This window comes from Macadamia integrifolia, unplaced genomic scaffold (genome assembly GCF_013358625.1).
Source record: "Macadamia integrifolia cultivar HAES 741 unplaced genomic scaffold, SCU_Mint_v3 scaffold495, whole genome shotgun sequence".
Taxonomy (NCBI): Eukaryota; Viridiplantae; Streptophyta; class Magnoliopsida; order Proteales; family Proteaceae; genus Macadamia; species Macadamia integrifolia.
In genome coordinates, this window is record NW_024870466.1 from 62,813 (window position 1) to 88,113 (window position 25,301).

The 25,301-nt window shown below is 46.9% G+C and overlaps 1 protein-coding gene across 1 annotated transcript in view; it reads left to right on the forward strand.

Annotated features, from left to right (window-relative positions):
• The window catches only part of LOC122068955 (dual specificity protein phosphatase 1-like), an 81,888-nt gene that overhangs the window by 10,922 nt on the left and 45,665 nt on the right, over positions 1 to 25,301 (forward strand). The window contains exon 4 of the mRNA XM_042632863.1: positions 18,486 to 18,606. Coding sequence (XP_042488797.1) covers positions 18,486 to 18,606 — 121 coding nt within the window. The remainder of the gene's footprint in view (positions 1 to 18,485; positions 18,607 to 25,301) is intronic.

A 25,301-nucleotide genomic window follows, 5' to 3' on the forward strand; every position in this document is an offset into this window, starting at 1 on the left:
GCTTCTTGACTTCAGGGCCCAGGCAAACGAGTCCCTGGAGGTCGAAGCCAGGAGTATAGTTTCGACCATAACCGAAGAGTTGATTGAGCTCCGTTTGTTATGTGGCATACCGGACGAGTTCGTCCCTCGGGTACTGAGGCCCGAAGATAGAGCAAGCTACCGAAATCCTGAGGAGCTTTACTTCTATCGGGATGCCTTCAAGGTCGGGCTTCGGCTCCCCCTTCACCCTTTCTTCAGCCAGGTGTTCCGGCAGTATGGCATCTCTCTAGCCCAGCTGACCCCGAGCGGGCGGTGGCAAGTCCTGAGTTTCATTGTCTTCTCTTGGACGGGTAGACCTCTCTCCCTTCCACTCTTCCTCAACTGTTTGTCTCTCGGTTCCAGCAAGGGGAACTCGGGCTGGTAATACTTCTGCCCTAGGAAAGACCTCCGATTTCTGAATCGATACCTAACCTCGATACACGGTTGGAAGTTGAAGTTCTTTTTCCTGAGGGTGTCCGAAGGGTTCCCCTTCGGTAATACCTGGGACATCCCAGACCTGAAGGACGTGAACTCTGCACCTTCCCTCTTTGGGACAGATGCAGAGTCACTGTCGATGGCTAAGGACAAGACCCTCTGTCGGCCCGTCAAGTCCAATAGCCTCCTCGGATGCCTTCCTGTTCCAGTTCGAGCTTAGCCCGGGTGAGTCCTAGGTTTGCGACTGCTTTTTTTTCGCATTTAGCATTCTCGTACTGATCTTTATCCTCTTCTGCAGTGCAAATATCGAGAGCAGAAGTAAGAGCGGCCGCGGCCGAGAGGCATGCCCAGCTGAAGGAGGCCAGGGCCCGAGACGCCCAGTAGAAGCAGCTGAAGGGCAAGAAAAGAGGGGCTTCGACTTCCCAGGCCTTCCCAAGGAAGAAGCCTAGATCCGAAGGCCCTATGGCCGAGGCAGTTCAAGCGCTTGAGGCCCCAATCCGCGGCGCATCTCCTCTGAGGGCCTCTTCCCCCGGTGCAGACTTCCGAAGTCCGAGGGGCAGTCATCCTCGGGCCAAAGTTAGGTTCGTCCCTCGGTGGTCCATTAAGGAGGGCAAGACATTGACCATCGGGTGGGTTGCCCGAGAGCTCGTCCAGAAGGGGAGCCTGCTAGGAGACGCGGCCGAGGCCCAAAGCCAAGGGACCAAGGCAATGATAACAAGCACTTGCGTGTTTATGGTAGCGGTAATCTTCGGTCTCCGGCCTCCAGAATTTTTTTTTTTATTTTTATTTTACTGTTGATCTCTTTCAGGCACAGAACCAGGTCGGCCAGTTGACTATCTGGACCGAAGCCCTGGCCAGGGACCTCGAGGAGTCCGAGCGTGAAAAGTCGACCCTCGACAAGGAGCGCACAGTCCTCCTTGAGAAAGTGGAGTATCTAGAGGCCGACTTCCTCCGCACACAGCAGGAGAGCAATCGAAAGCTCCGAGAGCTGGAGGCGCAGATGGTCACGAAGTTGAAGGAGGCCGAAACCCGAGCCATCGAGAACTACAAGTCCTCTAACGACTTTAGGGAGTTGGTAAAGCGTGCCATCGTCCTCGGATTCATCATGGGTGCCACCGATGTTCGAGACTGGGTCCTCGAACATCCCGAGGTGTCCTTCGAGGGGAGTGGCCTTATCTTTGAGGACACCGATGCAGCTCCTACAGCCACCAATGTCACAGATGGTGAGGACAGCGGCAGTGAGGGAGAGGGGGCCCATGCTTCTCGTGAGGTCCCTCTTACTCCTGGGAGAGGAGACTTCGATACAGAAGCTGCCATCAATGCCGGGGGCGAGGCCATCCCTCTAATAGACGTTCCATGAGGCCACTTTGTAACTTAGCCTTTTTTCTTTCCTTTTGTAATCTTGTCCTTCGGGTTTCATGTAATCTTGGCCTTCGGGCTTCATGGAATTTTGGCCTTCGGGCTTTATGAATGAAATGCTCCCTTTTTTATGTTGTCTTCCTGACTTGCCCTTTTTTTTTTTTTTTTTTTTTTAATCCCGAAGACCGATTCCGAATCTGAAGGGATTTTCCAAATCTTCGGCCTACAGGTAAGGTATGAAGGTTGAATCTCTCATTCAAGTTCTTTTTTTATAATCCCGAAAACCGATATCGAATCTGATGGGGTGTTTCAGCTTTTCGGCCTACAGGTTTAGGCATGGAGGCCGAAGCTCTTATTTGAGTGGCTAGAGTTCGGCCTTAGCCGGAGCCCCCAACCGAGGTAAGGACCTTCGGTCAGGGCAGTTCGGCCTTAGCCGGAGCCCCCAACCGAGGTGGTGACCTTCGGTCAGATCCACTTGGCCATGGTCTGAACCCCCAACTGAGGTAAGGACTTTCGGTCAGGTCAGCTCGGCCTTAGCTGGAGCCCCCAACCGAGGTGGTGACCTTGGGTCAGGTCTGCTCGGCCTTTGCCTGAGCCCCCAACCGAGGTAAGGGCCTTCGGTCAGGTCAGCTCGGCCTTAGCCGGAGCCCCTAACTGAGGTGGTGACCTTGGGTCAGGTCTGCTCGGTCTGGGCCCCAGAGCCCCTAACCGAGGTTGTGACCTTCGATCATATCCGCTCGGCCTTTGCCTAAGCCCCCAACCGAGGTAAGGACCTTCGGTCAGGTCAGCTCGGCCTTAGGCGGAGCCCCCAACCGAGGTAGTGACCTTCGATCAGGTCCGCTTGGCCTTTGCTTGAGCCCCCAACCGAGGTAAGGACCTTCGGTCAGGTCAGCTCGGCCTTAGCTGGAGCCCCCAACCGAGGTGGTGACTTTAGGTCAGGTCTGCTCGGCCTTTGCCTGAGCCCCCAACCGAGGTAAGGAGCTTCGGTCAGGTTAGCTCGGCCTTAACCGGAGCCCCCAACAGAGGTGGTGACCTTGGGTCAGGTCTGCTCGGCCTTAGCCCAAAGCCCCCAACCGAGGTAGTGACCTTTGACAGGTCCGCTCGGCCTTTGCCTGAGCCCCCAACTGAGGTAAGGACCTTCGGTCAGGTCAGCTCGGCGTTTGCTTGAGCCCCCAACCGAGGTAAGGACCTTCGGTCAGGTTTGCTCGGCCTTTGCCTGAGCCTTATATTTGCAACCATTGGGAAGCGATAGCCGTAAGCCAGCTCATATATTTACGAGATGAAAATCCTTCCGAGTGTTTTGGATGGAGAGTTACAACTTTTAAGTGCTTAGGAAAAAATTACGCAATGTAAATGTAAATGTAAATGTTCTATTGGTAGAATTTTCTCAAGTTCTTCGAGTTCCATGATCGGGGTACCTTTTCTCCCCCTGTAGTCTCCAGGTGATATGACCCTGATCGTATTATCCTCGAGACTCTGTAAGGACCTTCCCAATTTGGAGCTAGCTTTCCTTGATGCCTCGGGTTTGATACTTCTACCCTTCTGAGGACGAGGTCACCCATTCTGAACTCGTTCTTTCTGACTTTGGAGTTGTAGTGCCTCGCCACCCTCTGCTGGTAGGCGGTGATCCTTTCTTGCGAGGTGTCTCGGACTTCAGTCAAGAGGTCTAAATTAGCTCGGAGTCCTTTATCATTTTCTTCTTCGTTGTAGTACTGAATCCAGTGGGTTACGGCTCCTACCTCCACCGGGAGTACAGCTTCGGTGCCGTAAGTTAAAATGAAGGGTGTTTCTCTAGTGGCTGACCTCTCAGTCGTGCGATAAGCTCAGAGGATGTTGTACAACTCTTCTCCCCATAGTCCTTTGGCATCATCCAGTCTCTTCTTTATTCCTTGGAGCAGGGTACAGTTGGTTACCTCTGTCAGTCCGTTGGTCGATGGATAACCGATAGATGTTTTCCTGTGGTCAATGCCGAGGGCATCACAAAACAAGCCAAAAGTCGGGTTAGCGAACTGAGTTCCATTGTCCGTTACCACCACCCGAGGGATTCCGAATCGATAGACGACCGCCCTCTGGAAGAAGTCCCTTACATTCTTTTCAGATATCGTCGCCAGTGCTTCGGCTTCTGCCTATTTCGTGAAGTAGTCTACTACCACCACTACAAACTTTCTTTATCTTGTGGCCAGGGGGAACGGGCCCAGGATGTCCATTCCCGACATGGCGAATGGTATTGGGCTTGATAAGGGTGAGAGCTCGGTAGAGTGTTGCCTGGGGACGGGGGCGAACATCTAACACTTAACGCACTTCCTGACGAACGATTCCGTGTCCTTCCTCATTGTCGGCCAGAACAGGCCCTGCAGCAGCACTTTATGGGCCAAGGCTCGGGCTCCCAGGTGTTGGCTGTATATCTCTTCATGCACTTCTTGGAGTGCGTACTCACCATCGATAGGGTTCAGGCACTTGAGGTACTGCATGGTGAACCCTATTTTGTACAACGTCTCGTCCTTTAAAAGGAAGTGTGCTGACCGCATTCGTACCTTTCTTGCCTCGTCCCTGTTCTCGGGGAGTGTTCCTTCCTTCAGGTATTCGATTATGGCATCCATCCAGCTAGGGCCGTATTCGCCTATGGGTAATACCTCCCGGGGTTCTTCGGTGCTTGGATGGGATAATACTTAAAAAGTACACTGATCGCCCAAGGTTTGTGAAGTCAGAGGTGGCCAATTGTGACAGCGCGTCTGCGTTGGCATTCTCCGCCCGCAGCACCTGCCTTACCTCGAACTCCTTAAAGGCTGTTATTTTCTATCGCACCGTCTTCAAGTATTCGGCCATCCTTTGTTCCTTGGCTTCATAGTCCCCATTCACCTGTCGCACCATGAGCTGTGAGTCACTGTGCACTACTAACTCCTGTACCATCAAGGCCCGCGCCAAATTTATTCCGGCTATCAGGGCTTTGTACTCAGCTTCATTGTTGGAGGCATCGAAGTCGAACCGTATTGCATACTCGACTCTGAATCCTTCGGGGCTAACAAGTATGATCCCAGCGCCACTTCCTGCGCTGTTGGATGCACCATCCACGTACAGTGCCCAAATCCTTTTCGCCCGAGCCTCGACAGGCTCCTAGGGTTCGTCTGGGAGTGTTGTTTCGGCTATAAAGTCCGCTAGAGCTTGTGCTTTTATTGCGGTTCTCGGCTTGTATTGGATGTCGAATTCTCCCAATTCTATGGCCCAATTTTCTAGGCAGCCGGATATATCCGGCTTCTGTAGTATCCTCTTTAGTGGTTGGTCTGTGAGCACACACACCGTGTGCGACTGGAAATAGGGCCTCATCTTTCTTGCCGCTATCACTAGGGCGTATGTGACTTTTTCCACTTTTCTATATCTTGTTTCTGCGTCCAAAAGCATTCGGCTGACGTAATATATTGGTCACTGTTGTCTTCCTTCTTCCTTTATCACTACCGCACTCACTGCCACTGCCGATACAGCTAGGTATAACTGTAAAGTATCCCCCGTATTTGGCTTCGTAAGCAATGGGGGTACGGCCAAGTAGTCCTTCAGTTGTTCGAAGGACTTTTCGCATTCCTCCGTCCATTCGAACTTTTTGGATCCCTTCAAGGCTTTGAAGAAAGGGAGGCACTTGTCAGCTGACCGAGACATGAATCGTCCTAGGGCGGCTACTCTACTTGTTAGCTCCTGGACTTGCTTCACATTCTGCGGTGACCTTATATCTCGGATGGCCCGTATTTTCACCGGATTGGCTTCAATTCCTCTCTCCGAGACAATAAAGCCGAGGAACTTTCCCGATGCTACTCCGAATGCACACTTTGTCGAGTTCAGCTTCATGCTGTATCGCCTCAGCACCTGGAACGCATTTTCTAGGTCTCAAATATGGTGTTCTGCCTTCAGGCTTTTCACAAGCATGTCATCCACATATACCTCTATGGTTTTTCCAATCATCCCCTTGAAGATCTTATTCACCAACCCTCTGATAGGTGGCCCCTGCGTTTTTTAGTTCGAAGGGCACGACTTCATAGCAGTACAATCCCCCCTCGGTCACGAAGGATGTCTTCGGGACATCGGCCTCAGACATCTTGATCTGATTGTACCCTGAGTACGCATCCATGAAGCTCAGCGCCTCGTGTCCTGCTGTGGCATCGATGAGGAGGTCTATCTTCGACAGGAGGGTAGCCGTCCTTTGGGCAGGCCTTATTCAGATCGGTGAAGTCGATGCAGATCCTCCACTTCCCATTTGCCTTCGGGACCATCACCACATTGGATATCCACTCCAGGTATTGGATTTCACGGATGAACTGGGCCTTCAGCAACTTCTCTACCTCATCTATCTTCTGCTGCCTTTCGGGGGCGAAGGTCCTCTTCTTCTGCTGTACTGGCTTCTTAGTCGGGTTGACACTCAGATGATGCTCTATTACTTCTCGGTCTATTCTAGGCATGTCCGAGGCTGACTAGGCAAAGACATCAGAATTGTCTCAGAGGAATGAGATGAGTTTCTCTCATTGTTGCCTTGGCATTGTAGCCCCCACTTGGAATTGGCGAGTGTTATCCCCCTCTTCGGCTTCAACCTGTATCAGTTCCTCAGCCGGTTCCCCCCTTTGATAACTGGTGTTGTCGCGCAGATCTTCTATCGGGAGCGCCTTGCCCGCCTTTTCTTTTCCCCATAAGGTGGTGGCATAGCACCTCCAGGATGCCTCCTGATCGCCTCGACATTCACCGACACCGTTCTTGGTTGGGAACTTCATCTTGAGGTGTGGAGTGAAGACGACAGCCTTTAGTAGGTTTAAACCAACTCTCCCTAGTATGGCGTTGTACGCCGAAGTAATGCCTACTACTAGGAAGTTGATCATGACTGTTACTTGGCGGTCTCTGGTGCCGGCTCTTACTGACAACTTAATCGATCCTTCCACTTTGACCGGGGCACCGGAGAATCCTTGCAACAGGTGTTCGACCTTCTTCAGCTTTCCCTCGTCTAAGCCCATCTTCTGGAAAGCTTCAAGGAACAGGATATCAGCTGAACTACCGTTATCCACCAAGATCCTTTTTACTCTGCAATTGGCTATGGTCATGGTGATTACTAGGGCATCGTCATGTGGCGTGTGCACCCCTTCCAGGTCGTCATTCGAGAAGGAAATAACCATCCCCGTCTTCGCCTTCTTGTTTGACCATTCAACCACATGCACGTTTCTCGCATAGGCTTTTGCTTTCCTGGCCGAGACTGAACTTTCTCCAGCGGCTGGGCCTCCACAGATTGTCGCTATAACCCTAGTTGGGCTTTTATTTTCGTCCCGGAAGCGATGGTCAGCTTCCTCGGGTGTCCGATCCCTTTGCCGCTCCTGGTTGCCTCTGCTGGCTGGTCCCCTTCTTTCATGGCGGCCTCTGCCGTCCCTACGGCGGTTATCCCTACGGTTATTACAGTCTTGGGCCTCCTCTTCGCGTTCTACGAATCGGCCTAGATATCTTCTTCGGATCATTCCTTTTATTTCCCCTTTTAGGTGCCAACAATCTTCAGTGTCGTGGCCGTGGTCCCTGTGGAAGTGGCAATATTTGTCCGTATTGGGTCTCTCCGGGTGTCGTCCCAGCTTCCCTGGCCACTTCATGGCTCTGGCGTCTGGGGAGTCCTTTATCTGCATTAGCACCTCTGACCTCCGTTCGTTTCCAGTTCAGGGGCACGTATTTCTTGAACTTCTTCAGTGGACTGGGTGCCCGACCACGTTCGGACTTTCGTCTTTTGCCTTCTTCGGAAGGTTTGTCATCGGCTCCAGAGATCCTTTTCCTTCGCGTCTCCTCTTCAGCTTCTTCATCGGCTTGGAGGGTTTCTTCCATCTGGATGTACTTATCACACCGAGCCCTCAACTTGGCTAGGTTCCTCGGTGTATGCTTCGCCAGAGACCTTTTTAGCTCCTTATCCTTAACGCCTCCCAGCAGGGTCGTGAACTCTTCCTTTGGGTCCAGACCTCTGATCGTGATCTTCTCTTACTGGAAGCGCTTCATGTAGTTTCGTAGTGACTCCCCTTCATGTTGCTTGACATTAGTTAGGTTCAACGTGGTCTTCTGAAGGGGTTGGCTATTGGAGAATCCCTTCACGAAGAAGTAACTTAAATCGCTGAAGCTGTGGATCGATTTCGTTGGCAAGCAGTTGTACCACAGCCTTGCCGCTCCTCTAAACGTCAAAGCCAAGGCACGACACATGATGTTTTCCGAGACTCGATGGAACTGCATAGCAACCTTGAAGCCTTCTAGATGGTTGACGGGGTCCCCAGACCCATCATAGGTGTCATACTTGGGCAGGCGAAAACCGATCGGGAGCGGATCCCTCATGACCTCATCGGCTAGTGCCGTGTCATTAGTGAGGTTTGGCTTGCAAGTTCCTGTCTGGTTTTCCACTGCCTTCCTGATCTCGTCTTTCAGGTCTAGGATCATCTGCTTCAACCCCGTGTCCTCGTGCCTTTGTCCATCTCCTTGGCGTGGTTCCCCATGCCTGGTTCCGGCGGCTCGTCGCGTCCTTTCTTTGGGTGCGGGACTTTCCCTCATTGCTCGGTTTCGATGGTTCCGACCGGACCTTATCGATCCTGTACTACTCCGGTCCTCGTCTTGAGCGCACTCTGGCTGGATATGGGGGCCTTGCGGTGCTCCGCCGGTCTTCTGAGAGACGGCTTTGGAGACCTCTTTCATTGCCTCGGCCATCCGGTCATACTTCTCCTGAAGGGCTTCGAACTGCTTCCTTGTCACATATTCCTGTGCCCTAGGAGGGGGAGGATTACTAACTCCGCGCACCGAATATCCGGCAGAACGTTGGTTCCTCGCGGAACCTTCCCGGTCATTGTTTCCCTGTTCTACGCTGATTTCCGTCGAGGAAGGGAGCCCTCCTGAAGGTTCCTCCTCGTCCATGTTTATGCTCGGCGTTGCTCTTGTTTTCTTACGATTGTAGGTTTTCCCCACCATTACTGTCCTTCCCACAGACAGCGCCAATCTATTATTGCCGAAATCCCCTACGAGCTAATCCTGCACGAGCACAGAAAGCAGAGGCTCGGAGGTATCCCCTGGATTAGTCCTCTGATGCCTAAGTGACCGGCAGAACAGTGTATTCACAGGAGTAATGGTGGGTGTCGGTCTACCTCCCCTGAGTCCCTTTTCAGTTTCCTCTTATACGGTTGCTGGGCCTAGGGTTTCGGAAAACCCCCTTCGGGAACCTTCCCCTCACGTGGTTTGGAGCCTTGCCCCTTCGGGAACCTTCCCCTCACATGGTTTGGAGCCTTGCCCCTTCGGGAGCCTTCCCCTCACGTGGTTTTTATCGGATGGGTGACACGCATCCCTCCCTCGGTTGCCACGTGTCCTCGCTTTATTCGGTGACAAATTCTGCCGTATCAGAACCCGAATCCGAAATAGGGGATTTGGAGATGGAAGCACAATTGCTGGCGGCCGACCCACATGCCTTTGACCCTGCTTATCGTTTGCAAGCTGCAATCAAAATGGAGGTCGATTCCATTTTGATGGAGACGGGGTATGAGGCGCTTGCCGGAGAAGACTTAGGCAGCTGGCTCCACGGGGAAACCATCTCTGTTGATTTGCTGATGGAAATCTATACAAATTTGAGTCTCTTAAGGGCTGAAAGCCCTTATTTTCATGAGGCCTTATACAATAACTTCGATATGTTTGCTCCTAGATAAGTGATTTTGTTCAAATATAATGGGGAGTCCGTGAAAGGCAACTTCAAGCTCAAGGGCGTGAGCCTAGAACTCGGTACGAGTTGGCGGGCATGTACCTATCTATGTATGAACGAATGTACTTCGCTCCACCAGGTTTCCAAAAGCCACCCACAATTGACAAGAGCATGAAGGAATCATCGGCCTCTATTGCATAACATATTACAAAGGAGCAACAGGAGAAGACACCTCCGATCAGTGAACTAGAGTCAGAAGTTGGGGTTAGTGTTGATGAAAATCCAGCCACTCCTAATGTTGAGGGAGAGATAGTCATTGATGTTCCTATCAGAGAGATTAATGTGGATTAAGTCGAAAGCAACATAGTCTCAATTGTGGACAAGGAACCCAAGGAGAATAGTGCTTCAACATTTGTGATGACTGTGAACAGCCAAGAGGAAGATCCTGAGGAGCTTGAGATTGAAATTGTGGAGGTCAAGAACACAGTGGTTGAAGGCGTTCATGTGGATGATCCCATGGATACATTTGAGGTTGTTGAAGCTGAGCATGTGGAGTTTGTCATGCCATTAAAGTATCTTGAAGATCGAACTCCTCACATTCTAGATCACATTCTTATTATCAAAGAACTACCTAAATTTTTCTATGGCTTGAAGAGGGACGTGTACCATGTTATAATCACCCTCACACTATAAAATTCTAGGATGAATTTTTTCTAAGAGAATGGGCTTATTTTGTTGGACATAATAGCCTTGGGTTGGGTTATGTATGTGTTGGGCCTTTGATCCCATGAGTTTTCTTTGTAATGGGCCACTTTAATGGGCCTAAAATATGGGTAGAAAGTAGGAAAACGGGATTTAATTCATTAGTTTAGTTAGAGTCCTGTTTTGAGTTTATTTCGTTTGTTATTTCAGTTTTCTAGTCAGTTTAGGTTTCCCAATTAGTTAAGGATTGTGTTAGGCTTTCCTTTTTAGTGTTTGAGTCAGTTTTGAGTCTTCTATATAAGTTTGTAAGGGGCTACAACATTGAACACGAATTTGATTAAATAAAAAAAAGAAAGCTTTGTGCTGGAGAACTGTGAGATGATGTGCTGTGAGAGACAACTTGGGTGAGATGCCCTAGGGAAGAGTGAGATGCTCGACCTAACCTATTCCCCTACTCCCATTCTTCCCTTCATTCTCTATTTTCTATTTTATTCATTCTATTGGTCCCTGAATTTGATTTTTATTGAGTTTAGTAAAGATCCTGTCTGGGATTGGATCACTTGTGAACCAATCTTACATTACTAAGCTTCCTAGCGAAGGCAATGAGAGGGGGCGAGAGAGCATGGACGGGAATAACCCAAGCTTCCTGCACAATGGGGAGGAAATCCTAGTGAAGGGACCACATCGAAGAACTTGAAGGGTTTGGGCCCAAATGATATGAGATGGTGAACAAGGAGGGAGATGGGGGAGTGGTTAGAGATTCCAAGAAGCTCAAAAGTGGCGTGGGAAGAGGGGAAAGCTACAAGGCTGGCTTCATTGACTAGAGCACTATCGAACTTACAAGTAATTCTAGCTAGCCCACTGCGGTGGTTCAACCAAGTGAATTTGGTGCCCGACCAGCGGAGGTCGTTACCACTAATATCATCAATACAGTCGTTGAAAGCTTTAATAGAGGGAGAGTCAATGTGGTCACCTCTGATGACATCGAAGTCTCCCGCCAGGCCCCAGGGAAGGGAGCCAACGCAAGAGGCAAAAGAGCGAAGTTCAGCCTAAAGGGAGATCCTTTCCAAAGGACAATTAGAGCATAAATGGCCGAGAAGTAGCAAAGGAGAGCTAGAGGGGGAGGAAACGGAGAGGTGGATAGATTGGGAGGAGGATATGCAATACACTTGGAGGAGGGGGTTTTAAAGGATCCAGATGCGACCATTTGGACAGTGGGCATAGTTGGAAAGGAAGGACCAAGAAGGGGCAATGGAAGCAACGGTACGGGAGGCGTTAGACTCAAGAACACGAGTTTCCAAAAGGCAATAGAGGCAGCACCGGTTGATTTAATGAGGGAACAAATGGAGGCATGCTTGGCCAGGGAGTTCAGACCACGGACATTCCAAATGGTCCTGGGGTTCATTTCAAAGGGGAAGGTTGATGTATGACGAATGCTCAGGGGAGCATGAAGGATCCTTGGAGAGGTTGGAAGAGGGTTTATGCCTTAGCCTATTCCTAGAGAGGGGAAGGGATAGGAGTGTTGGATTTCTTAGGATTGGAAGCAGACGCTTTGGAGGTAGGATGAGAGGAGGGTTGAATGGACTTGGTTTTCTTGAGGGGAGCAACAATAGGGACAGTGGCAGAGGCAAGGTCAGTAGCAGCCCCAACGAGGGGAAGGTCTTCAGTAGCAGGATATAGCGAGCTAGGAGAATCATCAAAGGAGGGGTTGGGAGCCTAAAGAAGAACCGACAAGTCACAATGAAGCTCCAGAGGGGAGAGAGGGCTATCAGTAGTAGGGCATCCCACAAGGATGGTCCTAAGTGCTCAAATGGGTGCAGTATAGGCCTGAGAGGCATTGTAGTACCTTTGAAGGTATTGCAAAGTGAGACAGGTAGAGGAGGCCTTTGAGATGTCCCAGGAGAGAAACGTAAGCCTATCGGGAGCCTCGGTGAGGCTTCGGCAAGAGGGAGAGGTAGGAGACCATCAGACGAGATAGGAACTAGGCCAACAGTTGTGGCAGCATGCGTGGCAATGGACGAGGCTGAGGCAGCAGAGGGAGCGGACGTGGCAGTGGCAGTAGAATAATAAAACCATGATGTTTATTTGCTACTCTTCCATCTCCATAATAATAAAAAAGGACTCCCTTTGTCACTATTGATAAAATATGATTCTTGTATAAATTCGTCACCAAAATTATTGCCAACTGCATTCAAAAGGTTGTTGACTCTTTAGATAGCCAAAACCAGTCCGCCTTCATTGTCGGAAGAAGCATTGCCGAAAACATTATTTTGTGCCATGAGATTGTCAGGGGTTTCGACCGTAAGTCGAATGGCTTGGCAACACTTATCAAAATTGACATCCATAAAGATTTCGATTCTATCAAATAGGACTTCCTCTTTAGAGTTATGCTTTAGATGTCCTCCCCTTCAAATTTTGTCCATTGGATCCACGCTTGTGTCTCCTCCCCCTGCTACTCTGTTCTTGTCAATGGAAGCTCTACTGGCTTTCTTCCCTTTCTTTGTGGGTATTGAGCAAGGCTGCCCTCTCCCCTTTTCTTTTCTCTCTTAGCCTTGAGGTGCTCTCCGGATCCATCTAATCCTTCATTGACCTCCGTTTTATTTCCTCCATCCCCAAATGTAAACCCTTTTCTCTCACCCACTTGGCCTTTGCAGATGATCTTTTGATTTTCTGTAAAGCAAACCCCCTCTCCATCTCCGCCATCATGTCCTCCCTCTTCCTCTTTGAAAGCCTCTCGGGTTTCTGCATCAATCCCCTCAAATCTCGTATTTCCATCTCGGGGGTCTCGGATGCTTCCAGAGCTTGTCTTCTGGAGCTCATGGGTTTTTCCCTTAGCTCTCTCCTTGTCAAATATCTAGGGCTTCCTCTCGTCCCTGCTATGCTCTTTCCTCACCATTGCACCCCCATTCTTGACCTTATGAGGAAAAGGCTCCAGCTTTGGAAAAGCAAGCTTCTCTCCTATGCTGGGCACCTCGAGCTTGCCAGATATGTGCTCCAATCTATGAACCTATATTATTCTGGATTTTTTGTTCTCCCCTTTCCACCATTAAAGCCATCGAGTCGCTTCTTTGTTCCTTTCTTTGGAAAGGAACCAACTCTAGCAAATTCTTACATCCCATCCGTTGGGTTGCTGTTTGCCTCCCCAAATCCGAAGGAGGTCTTGGCCTAAGACACATCAAAGATATTAATACTGCGGGCATCCTCAAGCTTATCTGGAAGATTGTGTCCAAACACAACAATATTTGGGTCTCATGGGTCTATTCCTACCTCCTAAAAATGACTCCCTCTGGACTACTTCCCCTAGCCCGGATGCCTCTTGGGTCTGGTGTGGTATCCTCAACTTGAGACCCATTGCTCTTGGCACCATCTCCTACTCCATTGGCAACGAAAACTCTACCTCCCTTTGGCTTGACCTGTGGCATCCTTCAGGTGTTCTCCTCTTGTTTACTAGTCCAAGGATCATCTTCTCCTTAGGTTGGGGTAGGAATGCTAATGTCTCCTCCATTATCTACAATGGAATTTGCCCCTCCTCCTCCTCCCTTAGTTGACATCTAGTCCTCCCTCCCTCGCCTTCACCCTAGCCATAGAGGAAGGGAAGACAAAATATCTTGGATTCCTTCCCACTCTGGTTTGTTTATCTCTTCAACAGCCTGGGATTCTGTCAGATCCAAAGCCCCTCTCGTGCTATGGCCCAAAATCCTTTGGTTTAAAGGTTATATCCCTCGCCATAGTTTCACAGCTTGGCGTACTATCTCTAACTGCCTCCCTATTCAGTCTTTTCTTATCCACCGTCACATTCAGGTTCCCCCTGCTTCCTGCTTGCTGCTTGTGCTGGAATGGTACTGAGATGCTGACCACCTCTTCTTATCCTGCCCTTCTCCTTTATCAATTGAAGAGAGTCTTTAGTTGCTGTTGGCCTTCTAGCAGAAGGGTTCTCCCCTTTAATAGAGAATGTATTTGGGTTGATATGACTTTTGTTGGCTCCACCATTTGTGACACTTCTAAGAAGCTCGCCTTTTGTGCCACCATCAGTCATCCCTGGATGGAGTGGAACGTTTGTAGATGAACGCCCAACTCCTGTTCTTATGATAAGATTTGGAATACCATATTTTGATGTTCGCTCTAAGCTTGCTTCCCTCTCCCACCTTAGGGTGATGCAATTGGACGATTGATTTAGGAAAAAATTAGCTTTTGATTTGATTACCTTTTATTTTAGAAACAATTTCTTTTGGGGTTAGTTAGCTTATAATTTTAGAGTAATTTCCTTTCCAGTAGTTTCCCTTAATTGTATTGATTTTTCCTTTAAGTAGCCATGTAAGACATTATGAAATTTCAGTTTTTTAGTTTTTGAATTGAATGAAATTTTGATATTGAATGTTTTTCTTGGCTGAATATGGACTTCCGTGACTTCCATCTCTCTCTTTTCTGATTTTCTCTCTTCTTTTCTTTCTGTTCTTATCTTCTCTCTTCTTCTGCTGTTTAATCTTTTCTTATTTCCTACTGTTATATTCTGCTCTGGGATGCTTTATTTCTGGGCGACGTTAGCAGAACCACACAGGTGGGTTGATCTCCTTCTCCCTTGATCTATTTGGCCTGAGACTTTAGTAGAGGATTCTCTACCAGTAAGCGACCAAAACCCAAGAGCATCTCCACCAAAGTGTGGTTTTGCTATGAAGAAATCTAAACCAGATTCAGATCTGAGTTTACCACCGCCAAGCCCAGTTGCAGGTTCGATTCACACTCAGATATTGGCTGTCGAGGGTTGCTGATGCTGGAGTCCTTGCCAACCTGTTGTTGCGACTTGTCGTTTGAAGTCTCAGGACAGATGGAGGTCTACTAAAGAAGCCTCATCGAATTGGAGATTCCTTCTTTCCGCTGCAACTAGCGTTGTGAGGTTGATGGTAACCTACTGTTGGAAATACCACTTAAGCCCTTATTTCTGCTTATTTACTTTTAGACCCCTATTCTCTAATATTTTCATAAATAACCTTCACTTTGGGTTTTTATTTTTGTTTAACCCCACTACTATCTTTATTTCCAAAGTTGATTCTTCTCTTTGGGTTTAATTCCTGTTAAGTCCTTAGTCAATTATTTCACTCTATAAATCTCCTAAATTTTACCAGAAATTACATTATTGCCCTTGGTTTGCCTAGAGTGAACTATTTGGTTCTTTAGTGGGTCCTAAGCGATCCGATTTCAATCCTTGGTATCCGGATCCGCATCAAGGTTTTAAAACTCGATCTTGCCAGCCATCTCGCTATCCCAAAAATATGAGATCTGGCAAGATCTCGTCGGGCGGTCAATTCGTTGGTAGATCTCAGTGGGCATATGGCCTTTGTAGGCCTTGAAACTGTGTATTTACCCTATTTTAGCCATTCTAAACATAATGGAAACATTATATTTGCAAAAATCAAACTCAAAATGGTACTTTGACAATGTACCCCATGTAAGTATGCGGCGAGTCTTCAAACACTTCATCTAGTATGATATATTCATCAATCCACCTTCCACAATCACCATTTTGACACAACTTAATCATTAGAATATATAAAGCCATAATTTCTAATTCCCATTGTTGATTGATGAATCACATACATTCAAGTAACAACTAACAAGTAACAATGTAACATAACAAGTAACAACTAACAAGTAACAACCTAGCAAGTAAACATAAAGCCATAAAGTATATAACATAGATATACTTACATAGTAAACAACTGGACATTGCATCTCCATCCTAGAAACCAAGACTCCTAGTACTGAAATGAGTGACAGGCCATATCATCGCAGACTCCATGTTGTTGTTGCTGATGTTGAAGTATGTTTTTCTCTGATTGAATCATGAAGGCTGGCTATGTCATAGTTTGACGGAAGTAATACTCAGAGTCAGCCACAACAGTCCTATAAACATCATCACCAACAAGCTGGAGGTACCCAATCCTTGGGTAAATATCTTTGAAACTAAATGAGCTGGAATGCGATCCCCAGCTGCTGCTTGGTGCTTGACGGACAGGAATCACCATGTATGGCTGGGGCTAAGGCTCTGGAGCCCCGAAGATGCTATCCACAAAACCTGACCCAATCTGGGGGTGTGAGACTGTGAGTCGAGTGACTAACCCCCATACTCAGTGGCAGAGGGGTTCAATGGAACTTATAGTGAAGATCCTAGCCAAAGAATAGATGTCCTATAGTTTTTTTGTTGATTCTCTAAAAAATGGGAGCTAGAGGAAAAAAGATGCGAAACTAGCGAGAAATCTCGCTAGATCAAGTTGAAACATGGCTTTAATAGTATAGTTTGGCCCAAAAATAGACCGAGATGAACCGAAATGGTTCGAGACGAGTTATTGGACTGAGATCTCGGCGAGATCTTGAAATCTCGCTCGAGATATTACAGTTTTTCTACCTCACCTGTGTGAACAACTTGCCTTTTCAGAAAAACGAAATCTCAGCGAGATCTCGCCGAGTTCTTGAACCATGATCCGTATCATAGGGTTGGAGACCCCAAAGAACAGGCTCATTGTTTTCCCATTCACTAGCCTAACCGAAGATGGTTCCAGAAGTTCGTTACTTTGCTGGACTTTGAGATACATGCTACATCCTTGATTGGCTAGATTCTCTGGAGGAATATTTGGACTACTATAACTTGACAGAGACACGAAAGCTTCAATTTGTTTGCTTCCGGGTGATTGGTTTTGCTAGAGACTGGTGGAGAGTCCATGAAAAGTGACTCCGAATTTGAGGACATAAGCCTAGGACTTGGGAAGAGATGAAGTACGAGTCTTATCAGAATACATCAACGGGTCCCCAAAAGCCACCCACAGGTGACAAGAGCATGAAGGAATTGTTTGACCACGTGACCATTATGTTGCAACAAATTGCAAAGGAGCAACAGGAGAAGACCCCTCCAACCAATGAACCAGAGTCAAAAGTTGTAGTTAGCGTTGAAGAAATTCCAGCAATTTCTATTGTTAAGGAAGAGCTAGTCATTGATGTTCCCATCAATGAGACTCATGTGGAAGAATTCGAAAGCAACAAGGTTGTTACAATGGACAATGAGGTTGAGACTGAGGAACTTGACACTACAACAACTGTGATGACTATGAATAGCCAAGAGGAAGATTGAAATTGTGGAGGTCAAGAACACAGTGGTTGAAGGCGTTCATGTGGATGATCCCATGGATACATTTGAGGTCGTTGAAGCTAAGCATGCAGAGTTCATCATCCCATTAAAGTATTTTGAAGATCGAGCTCCTCACACTTTAGACTACATCCTTATTATCAAAGAGCTACTTGAATTTTTCTACGGCTTGAAGAGGGATGTACACCATGATATAATCACCCTCACACACTACAAAATTCGAGGATGAATTTTTTCTAAGAGAGGGAGAATTGATGCAGATAAGTCACTTAATGAGCTTATTTTATTGCAAATAAGCCTTGGGTTGGGTTTATGTATGTGTTGGGCCTTTGATCCCATGAGTTTTCTTTTTAATGGGCCACTTTAATGAGCTTAAATTATGGGTAGAAAGTATGAAAACGAGATTTAATTCATTAGTTTAGTTAGAGTTCTGTTTTGAGTCTATTTTCTTTGTTATTTCAGTTTCTTAGTCAGTTTAGGTTTCCCAGTTAGTTAGGGATTGGGTTAGGCCTTTCCTTTTTAGGGTTTGAGTCAGTTTTGAGTCTTCAATATAAGTTTGTAAGTGGCTACAACAAAGAACACACGTTTATTAATGAAAATAAAGATGGCTTATGCTGTTTTGCTGTGGGATGCAGTTGGGTGAGATGCCCTAGGTGAGAAGCCTAAACCCGAGGGTGAGATGCCCATTCACTAGTTCTTTCACCCCCTTCTTAACCCTCCATCGAATTCTTTTTCTTTTCTTTATTCTCTTATTTTTTTGTTTATTCATTCTTTCGGTCCCTAAATTTGGTTTATATTGAATTTAGTAAAGATCCTGCTTGGGATTGGATCACTTGTGATTCGATCTTACATTACCTCCATCTTACCCCTCCCTAACCCCCGCATGGTGGATTGTTCTCCTTAGTTGCTGCTCCCCCCTCTTTCCCTTTGTATATTCTTTCCTTGTCTTTTGCAATATATATTTTATTCATCCAAAAAAAAATGATTCTCTTTTGTTGTAGTTGACAAAATATTTTACTAGGCTGGTTCAACATTCTGTTTTGTGGCATTTTTACAGATATATTTTTTGTGGCATGTGTTTTGATGCTGTCACATGTTTTACGGTAAGATATGCATCTGGTATTGGAGAGTTTCAGAATCTTACAGTGTTTCTTGTAATTCTAGTGGCTGACAGAGAAGATACAGATATTGCACAGTATTTTGATGAATGCTTTGATTTCATTGATGAAGCAAAAAGGCTTGGTGGTCGTGTGCTGGTTCACTGTTTTGTTGGGAGGTCCAGAAGGTGATTGATTCTCTTCTTCTTCTTCTCTCTCTCTCCTCTTTATTCAAGAGTTTCTTGTCTTATTATTAGCGATCAAGACATGGTTGCCAATTTTGGGCATGGGTACAGCCTTGAGATGGATTTTAGTCTTGCCCTAGTTAAACTCACCTTTTGGTAAAAATAGAGTCAGTTAAGTCATACTTAAATTTAAAAGAAATCATGGATCGTCATAAGGAGATGAGGAAGAATATAAATTATGTTTACTTCTTTGTATTGATAATCATCTATTCGAGGGACTCATAATATGTAAAAGGTTATTTGTTCAACAAATTAAGTAAATGGGGGAGAGAATTTAATCTCTTTGAAGTTTCAGTACTTATGTGAAAACTATGATCGTTAACATTGAGACACAAATTCCAAAGTACGGCAACCTGAATGCATTATTAGGCTTGCATTTTGTAACAAAACCAGGAACTGAAACCAGTACTTTGAGATTTTTTATTTTGGGTGAACGATAATGTATTACAAACGAGAAGGGAAAAAGGGTCCCGAAGGGAAGAATATACAAGGCACATGGCCCAAAAGGCAAAAACAAATACAAATCACATCAACAAAGCATTAGAAAGAGTGCTGAAGGTTCCAAGAACAGGCAATGAGGCGATTTCTGAGGGAGTCCGCACATCTGTAAGGTTCAAGAGAAAGCTTTGGTTCGACATCAAAAGAGATGGAGTCCTAAATCTGCTGAAAAGGTCTAGAGTTGGAAGTTCATCTTCTGAGACTTCGTTCCATCCAAATGTGATGGATAAAAGCAAGCTTACACACTTTGTCACAAACTGAGGAGCCACCAAAAGTCATATCAACCCAGATCCATTCATGCTGAAGGGGGAGGATCCTACGTCTGTGAGGCCAACAATGGGCAAGTAGACCTGACCAGATCTTGGAGGAATGAGGGCAGCTGAAGAATAGGTGATCCACATCTTCAATGGCGTTCCAACAAAGAGCGCAGGAGGGAAGGACGAGAACGTGCCTCTAAATGAGAAATGATTGTGTTAGGATGCAGTGAGAAAGGGCACACCAAGTTGAGAAACTATGGCGCTGGATGTGAGATTTGAACCAAACCAAATTGTGCCAAGCGATCCCAAGCAGAATTCAAACTGAGAGGGCCCAAGTGGAGGCAGACCAAGAAGCCAGCCGGCTCCTAGAGATACTCACAAGTCACAACCATGGCTCAAATAAGCCTAAAAACTTTGGTCGAACGTAGCTGAGTATCCCTATGTATCCCTCAAAAGTTGGGTGAACTCACCAAGTGGTTTGGAAACCATTCGCTTTCCAGAGCAGAACAAGAATTAGGATTTTTCTAGAGTTTGGGAGAAATCCTGCTGTGATCGAACCAGGCCTCCGTAGCCTTCTATCTGCTGATCAAGTGGCTGTTATGGGGGCTGCAACAAAATCCTAAAAGGGCTTTTAATTAGCCCACTGGTTGAGGAGTTACAGCAGGTCCAAAGTCTTCTCACAAATATGTCTCAATCTGAGTAGATTTGAAGATTTTTTTTTATTACAGCAGCTACAGGCCACCATAAGCCACAAAACTCTGGTCGAGCTTGATGCTCCTGAACAACCCTCAGAAGGACTGAAGTTGCTCTCTGATCTAGAAAATAAGGCGACTTGATTGGGTAACAAAACCCTAACAGTTTTGATTCGATTATGGCTGTAGAACAGGCTTCTGATCTCCAATATTGTTGGTTGCATTTGCAACTCTGATTATGATCTTCTGCACTCAAAATAAAAGGAATACAAAAGAAGAAAAAGGAGTTCGATGGAGGGGTGAGAAGGGGGAAGGAGAATGGTGGGTTTGGTTCAGGCCTCTCACGTTCCCTTGCGCATCCCACCCTCTCAAGGTCTTGGGCATCTCACCTCTCAAAAGCCACTCCCAGCCATGGAGTAAACTCTCAAACTGCCATTAATCAAAATTTGTCAAAAGCTTACAATGAGTGTCTTCGAATAGGCTGAGAAGCCTTTATAAAATAGGAAATAACCGAATAGGAAACTAACTAATTCTCATAACCTAATTTACTTGCTTGACAAGAAATAACAACTAACTACTTTGTTTAACAAATAAAAAGGAAACTAACTACTTTACCACTAAGCAAACATAAAAAAAGGAAATAAATCTCTAGCACCCAAAAAGAAATCAAATCCCTTAATGTGAATGAAATTGATGGACAGATGGGGACTTCTTCTAGAAGGCTGTGATATATTCAATTAATATGCTGAGCTGGCTGGTCATCTAGAAAGTAGAGTTACTGTTCACGTGAACAGTGATTTCTGGTTTTGGGCTGGTTGAACCAAATAAAACCAGATCAAAACTGAATCAGTATTGCTGGTTTGAATGGCACAAAATTGATCCAGATTAGAGACAAAATTTGGGACAGCATTGAATCCTCTTTTTGATAGCTCAATCTACATAATACCAAGGAGGGAAGACCAAACGGGACCCAAAGAGATGGAAGAAGATGGAGGGGAGGGGGGCAGTCACCATCAAGGCATCAACAATAATGTCAAAAACCATGGAAAGTCTACTAGAACCCAAACTGTAGATAGCTCCGTCACTGCCCAAGTGTAGGAGAATGCCAAGAGGGTGGGTACCAAGGATCTAGGGCAGATATTGTAAGATCTAAATAGAAAAGACAAAATGACAACCATTGTGGAAGCGAATTCACAACTTGATATATAAAGTGTCAAAATATACATCCTAAATGACCTGATATCCGAAACTCCTGCCGCTCTCCTAAATGACCTGATACCCCTACATGCCTAGCCCCCTCCGGTGTTCTCCATTGCCGGCACCCCCAGACCTTGCTTGCTTCTCCTTTACACACCTCTCCCTCCTCTTGCCTCCCCTCTCCTCCTCTCTCCCTTCCTTCTCCTACCCCTGTCCTTCCTGCCTCCCCTCCTAAACTCTGGTCTTATGTAGCTCAATTTCCTTCTTTTCCCCCTGTTGATGGCCACTCCTTGGTTTTTGTGCCCCCATCTGTTATCAATGACAAGAAGGTGGGTCTCTGCTCCTCTGGGCTCCTGGAACCTGAGATAGCCAAATAGAAACACTGTATTATTGGACACTTCCTTGGCAGCTACCTCCCTTTTAGCATCGTCAAGCTCTCGTTCACCAAGCAGTGGCACCCTTCTAGTTTGATGTCCTCTTACCTCCTCGACTACAACATCGAATCCTACAAGTTTACGGTCCTTAAAAAAGGGGGCCCCTAGAGAGTTGGAAACAAGCCCATTTTCTAAGGCAATGGGACCAATTTTTCTCCCTCAACAAAGTGGGCTTTTGATCCATACCTATCTGGGTTGTCCTCCCAAACCTCCCCCTTCACTATTGTTGCAAGCAGGGACTTAGTGTAGTCTTCTCTGCTCACAAACCAAGTTGATGGATCGGCTAGCTTATGCTCGCATGTGTGTGGAAATTGTTGCTGATGAAATCCCTCCTTGCTCGGTTACCTCCCCATTGCTCGGTCTGCAAAACATTTGGCCATCACACCAAAGCCTGCTACCCTTAAGTTCCTGAGAAGGTGACTGAAGAAGTAATCTAAGAGCCAAAGCGCATCCCCGGCGCCGAGATCCCCTTGAACATTGGTCTGAAAAATTTTCGACGTCGTCGCCGATGCAATAGAAGAAGCCTCATGTCTCCCTGGCACCTCTATGGTTCCTGCTATTGCTGGCCATCTTGGCCCAAAGGTTCCCCTGCCTTTGCTCGATGGATCAAATAGATTTTCCATCTTGGGGGCCTTGTCCACGTTTGACGATGATGCTGCCACTACCTCTGCTGATGAAGCTCCCTCCCTGTCGGAAGGATCCTCTGATGAAGGTGATGCTGCTCTTAGTCCTCAAGCCCAGTCCACCTGTCTATACCTTGTTTCTGATAGCTTCACCCCCTCCTTTCCTTCGAACCATCTTGTCGAGCCCCTTTCGCCCTCTTTTAAGAAAACCTCCACTCCATCCATCGCTGTCACCGAACCCCTTTTCTCCTCTTTCTCTTCCCCATCTCTCGACATGACTGACAACGTAACTCCCATCACCGACACTAACTTAGCCATCCCTAACCAGTCCTCTATACCAAATCTTCGATCTAACCATCTGAACCATTTCTTAAACCAATCCCCTTCCAACCTAAACCAAACCTCCTCTAAACCAATCTTAAAACCTTTCTGCCTGACCCGAGCTGTACCTCACCCATCTCCACCGATCCTTCGAGTTGCCTCAATATGACACATTTCCCTAATCCTCTTGACCTGCTGAGACCTCCTCTCTTGCTTGATGGCCCGTTTCGGGAAGATTTGGAACTCCATCTCCTTTGATTTTAAGTCTAATATTATAAATGTCTCTGCTCCATTTACTCCTTCCCATAGAAATTGTCACATTGTAGCTTCCTGGGAGCTTCCTAGTTTTGTCATTAGGACCACCTCTCTTTGAGGGTGGATTTTTTTATATTCCCCTCCCCCCTTTTTAGGGGTTGTATGTCTTTTTCCTCACTTCTTGGTCAATGAATTATTTATTTACTTAAAAAAAAAAAGTAGACTAGTGATATACCATATATCTGTTGACTGGTCAGTGGTCGGGTAACCGGTCCGGAAGTCATGTGGACCAAGATAAGTAGGTTGAACTCAACCCTTCGATCACCTGACCTCTTATAAAAAGGACTACAAGGTGCTCGCGCTCCCATAAAACCTTCCCTAAAGGACTTGGGTAGGATTATGCGATTACTTGACCCCCAAGCCACTAAACTCAAGGCTAACTATGGTAGGGTTAGCCGTTGGAAGGATTTTACCACAGTTAAGTTGACGGTTATGATTCCCAACCAGGGGTAAGTTAGCCATTACGATCTTGGCCAGCTCAGCCACGATGAAGAAAGATCTTCCCAATAGGGCAGAGACATGTGTCCACGATCCTCGACCAATAGGAAAGACCTATCTATTCTATATAAGGAAAGCTCAGCCAGGGAAGAAGGTAAGCTCTCAATCCACTGAACACTTCACACTATTGCCGTACTGAAACTAACTTTAGCATCGGAGCATGGCCCCGGAGCCTCCTCCGGGTCAGTTTCTGACCTGTGTTCTGCAGGTCTATATGTGGCAAAAATATGCAGCAACAGTGGTGCCGTCTGTGGGAAACTTTACAATAAGCCATCCCAACGTTCAGTGAGATCGAGAGAATGACGAAGACCACCAGAACCTACTCGAAGAAAGGAGGACAACCTGCAGCCTCCCATCCACCAGAGAACCAACAAGAAGTAGTAGGGGAGGTTGAGCAAGATCCCGCCTTCGATGACGCAGCAAATGCCTTTGTACCAGCTCGTTTAGATTCTGAAGTAGTTCCGCCTCCTCCCGTGACGGCAAAGCAATTTGACAACCTACAAAAACAGGTTTAGGACCTAGTGCAGTTGATCCATGGAACCTCGAGAAACTTTGGCAAACGATAGCGCACCGGTCAACCTGGTCAGCACAGTTGTGAGAAGTCTCTGAAAAATCTGCTGCTAGCTTATCCAGCTCCACATGAGAGAGCCCAAGTCGCAGAGAGCATTTTGACCACCCTAACGAGGAGAGGGAAGCACGGTCCCCGCTAAGGCATGGAAAAAATGAAGGCGCGGATCATAGCAGTCATGTCAATCAGCCTCCAAGGCGTGGCCCAGTACGTTCTCATAGGAAAGAGGACGCCAGATGCACGAGGCCCAGGCAGAGGACTGAGGTCAGACGATCTGATCGAGCTGACCAACCAGAAATGCCCTTGGAGCGACAGCTCAGGGAGTTGTAGACAAAGGTGGAAAGAATGGAGGAGGGTGATGATGAAAAGGAGGTTGAAGACCTCGAGAAGGTTGGCAAAAAATCCTCTTTCGGAAGAGATCATGTGGATCCTGCTGCCAGGAAGCTTCAAAATGCCTACATTCCAACTCTATGATGGAACGAGGGATCCTTGGGAGCATCTTTATGCATATCATTTGATTATGACCATCTAGGGAGCTACGGAGGCACTTTTGTGCAGAGTGTTCCTAGCATCTCTCCAAGGCTTGGCCACGACCTGGTTCTCGTGTTTGGAACTATGGTCTATCCATGACTTCAAACAGTTGAGTAAGAAGTTTCTGGATTACTTCGTAGGGAGCAAAGGACGCCGTAAGACCTCAAATGTGAAGCAATGGCCTGGTGAGACTCTGATAATTCATGCGAAGATTCAACTTAGAAAAGTTGGAGGTCAGATATCTCGATCCGACCACCGAGTTCTTGGCCTTGAAGAGTGGGATTCAGGAGGAGCGTTTGAGGTTCTCCTTCTCCAAATCTGAACCGAAGACCTTTGCCCAACTGAGAGAGAAGATCCGAAGATATAGTAACGCTGAGGAACTTATTACCAATGGGCTAGGTCCGAGCACCCAGGTAGATCAACAAAAAAATTCCAACAAGGGTGAAGGAGATCGGGGTTACAGACATAGGTGCCCCAGAGTCGACGATTGAGGAACAGGTTGAAAGGCCTACGAGGGGTACACTAGCTTGAACAATTCCCGGTCCCACATACTGATGAACATCAATGCTGAGGAAAGGGTGAGGATGAAAACTCCAAGGAGAATACCCTCACCTTGCGAGAGTCGTGATAGGCACTAGTATTGACTATCACAGAGATCATGGTCATTCAACCAACTAATGCATAGAGCTCATGGTAGCGATAGA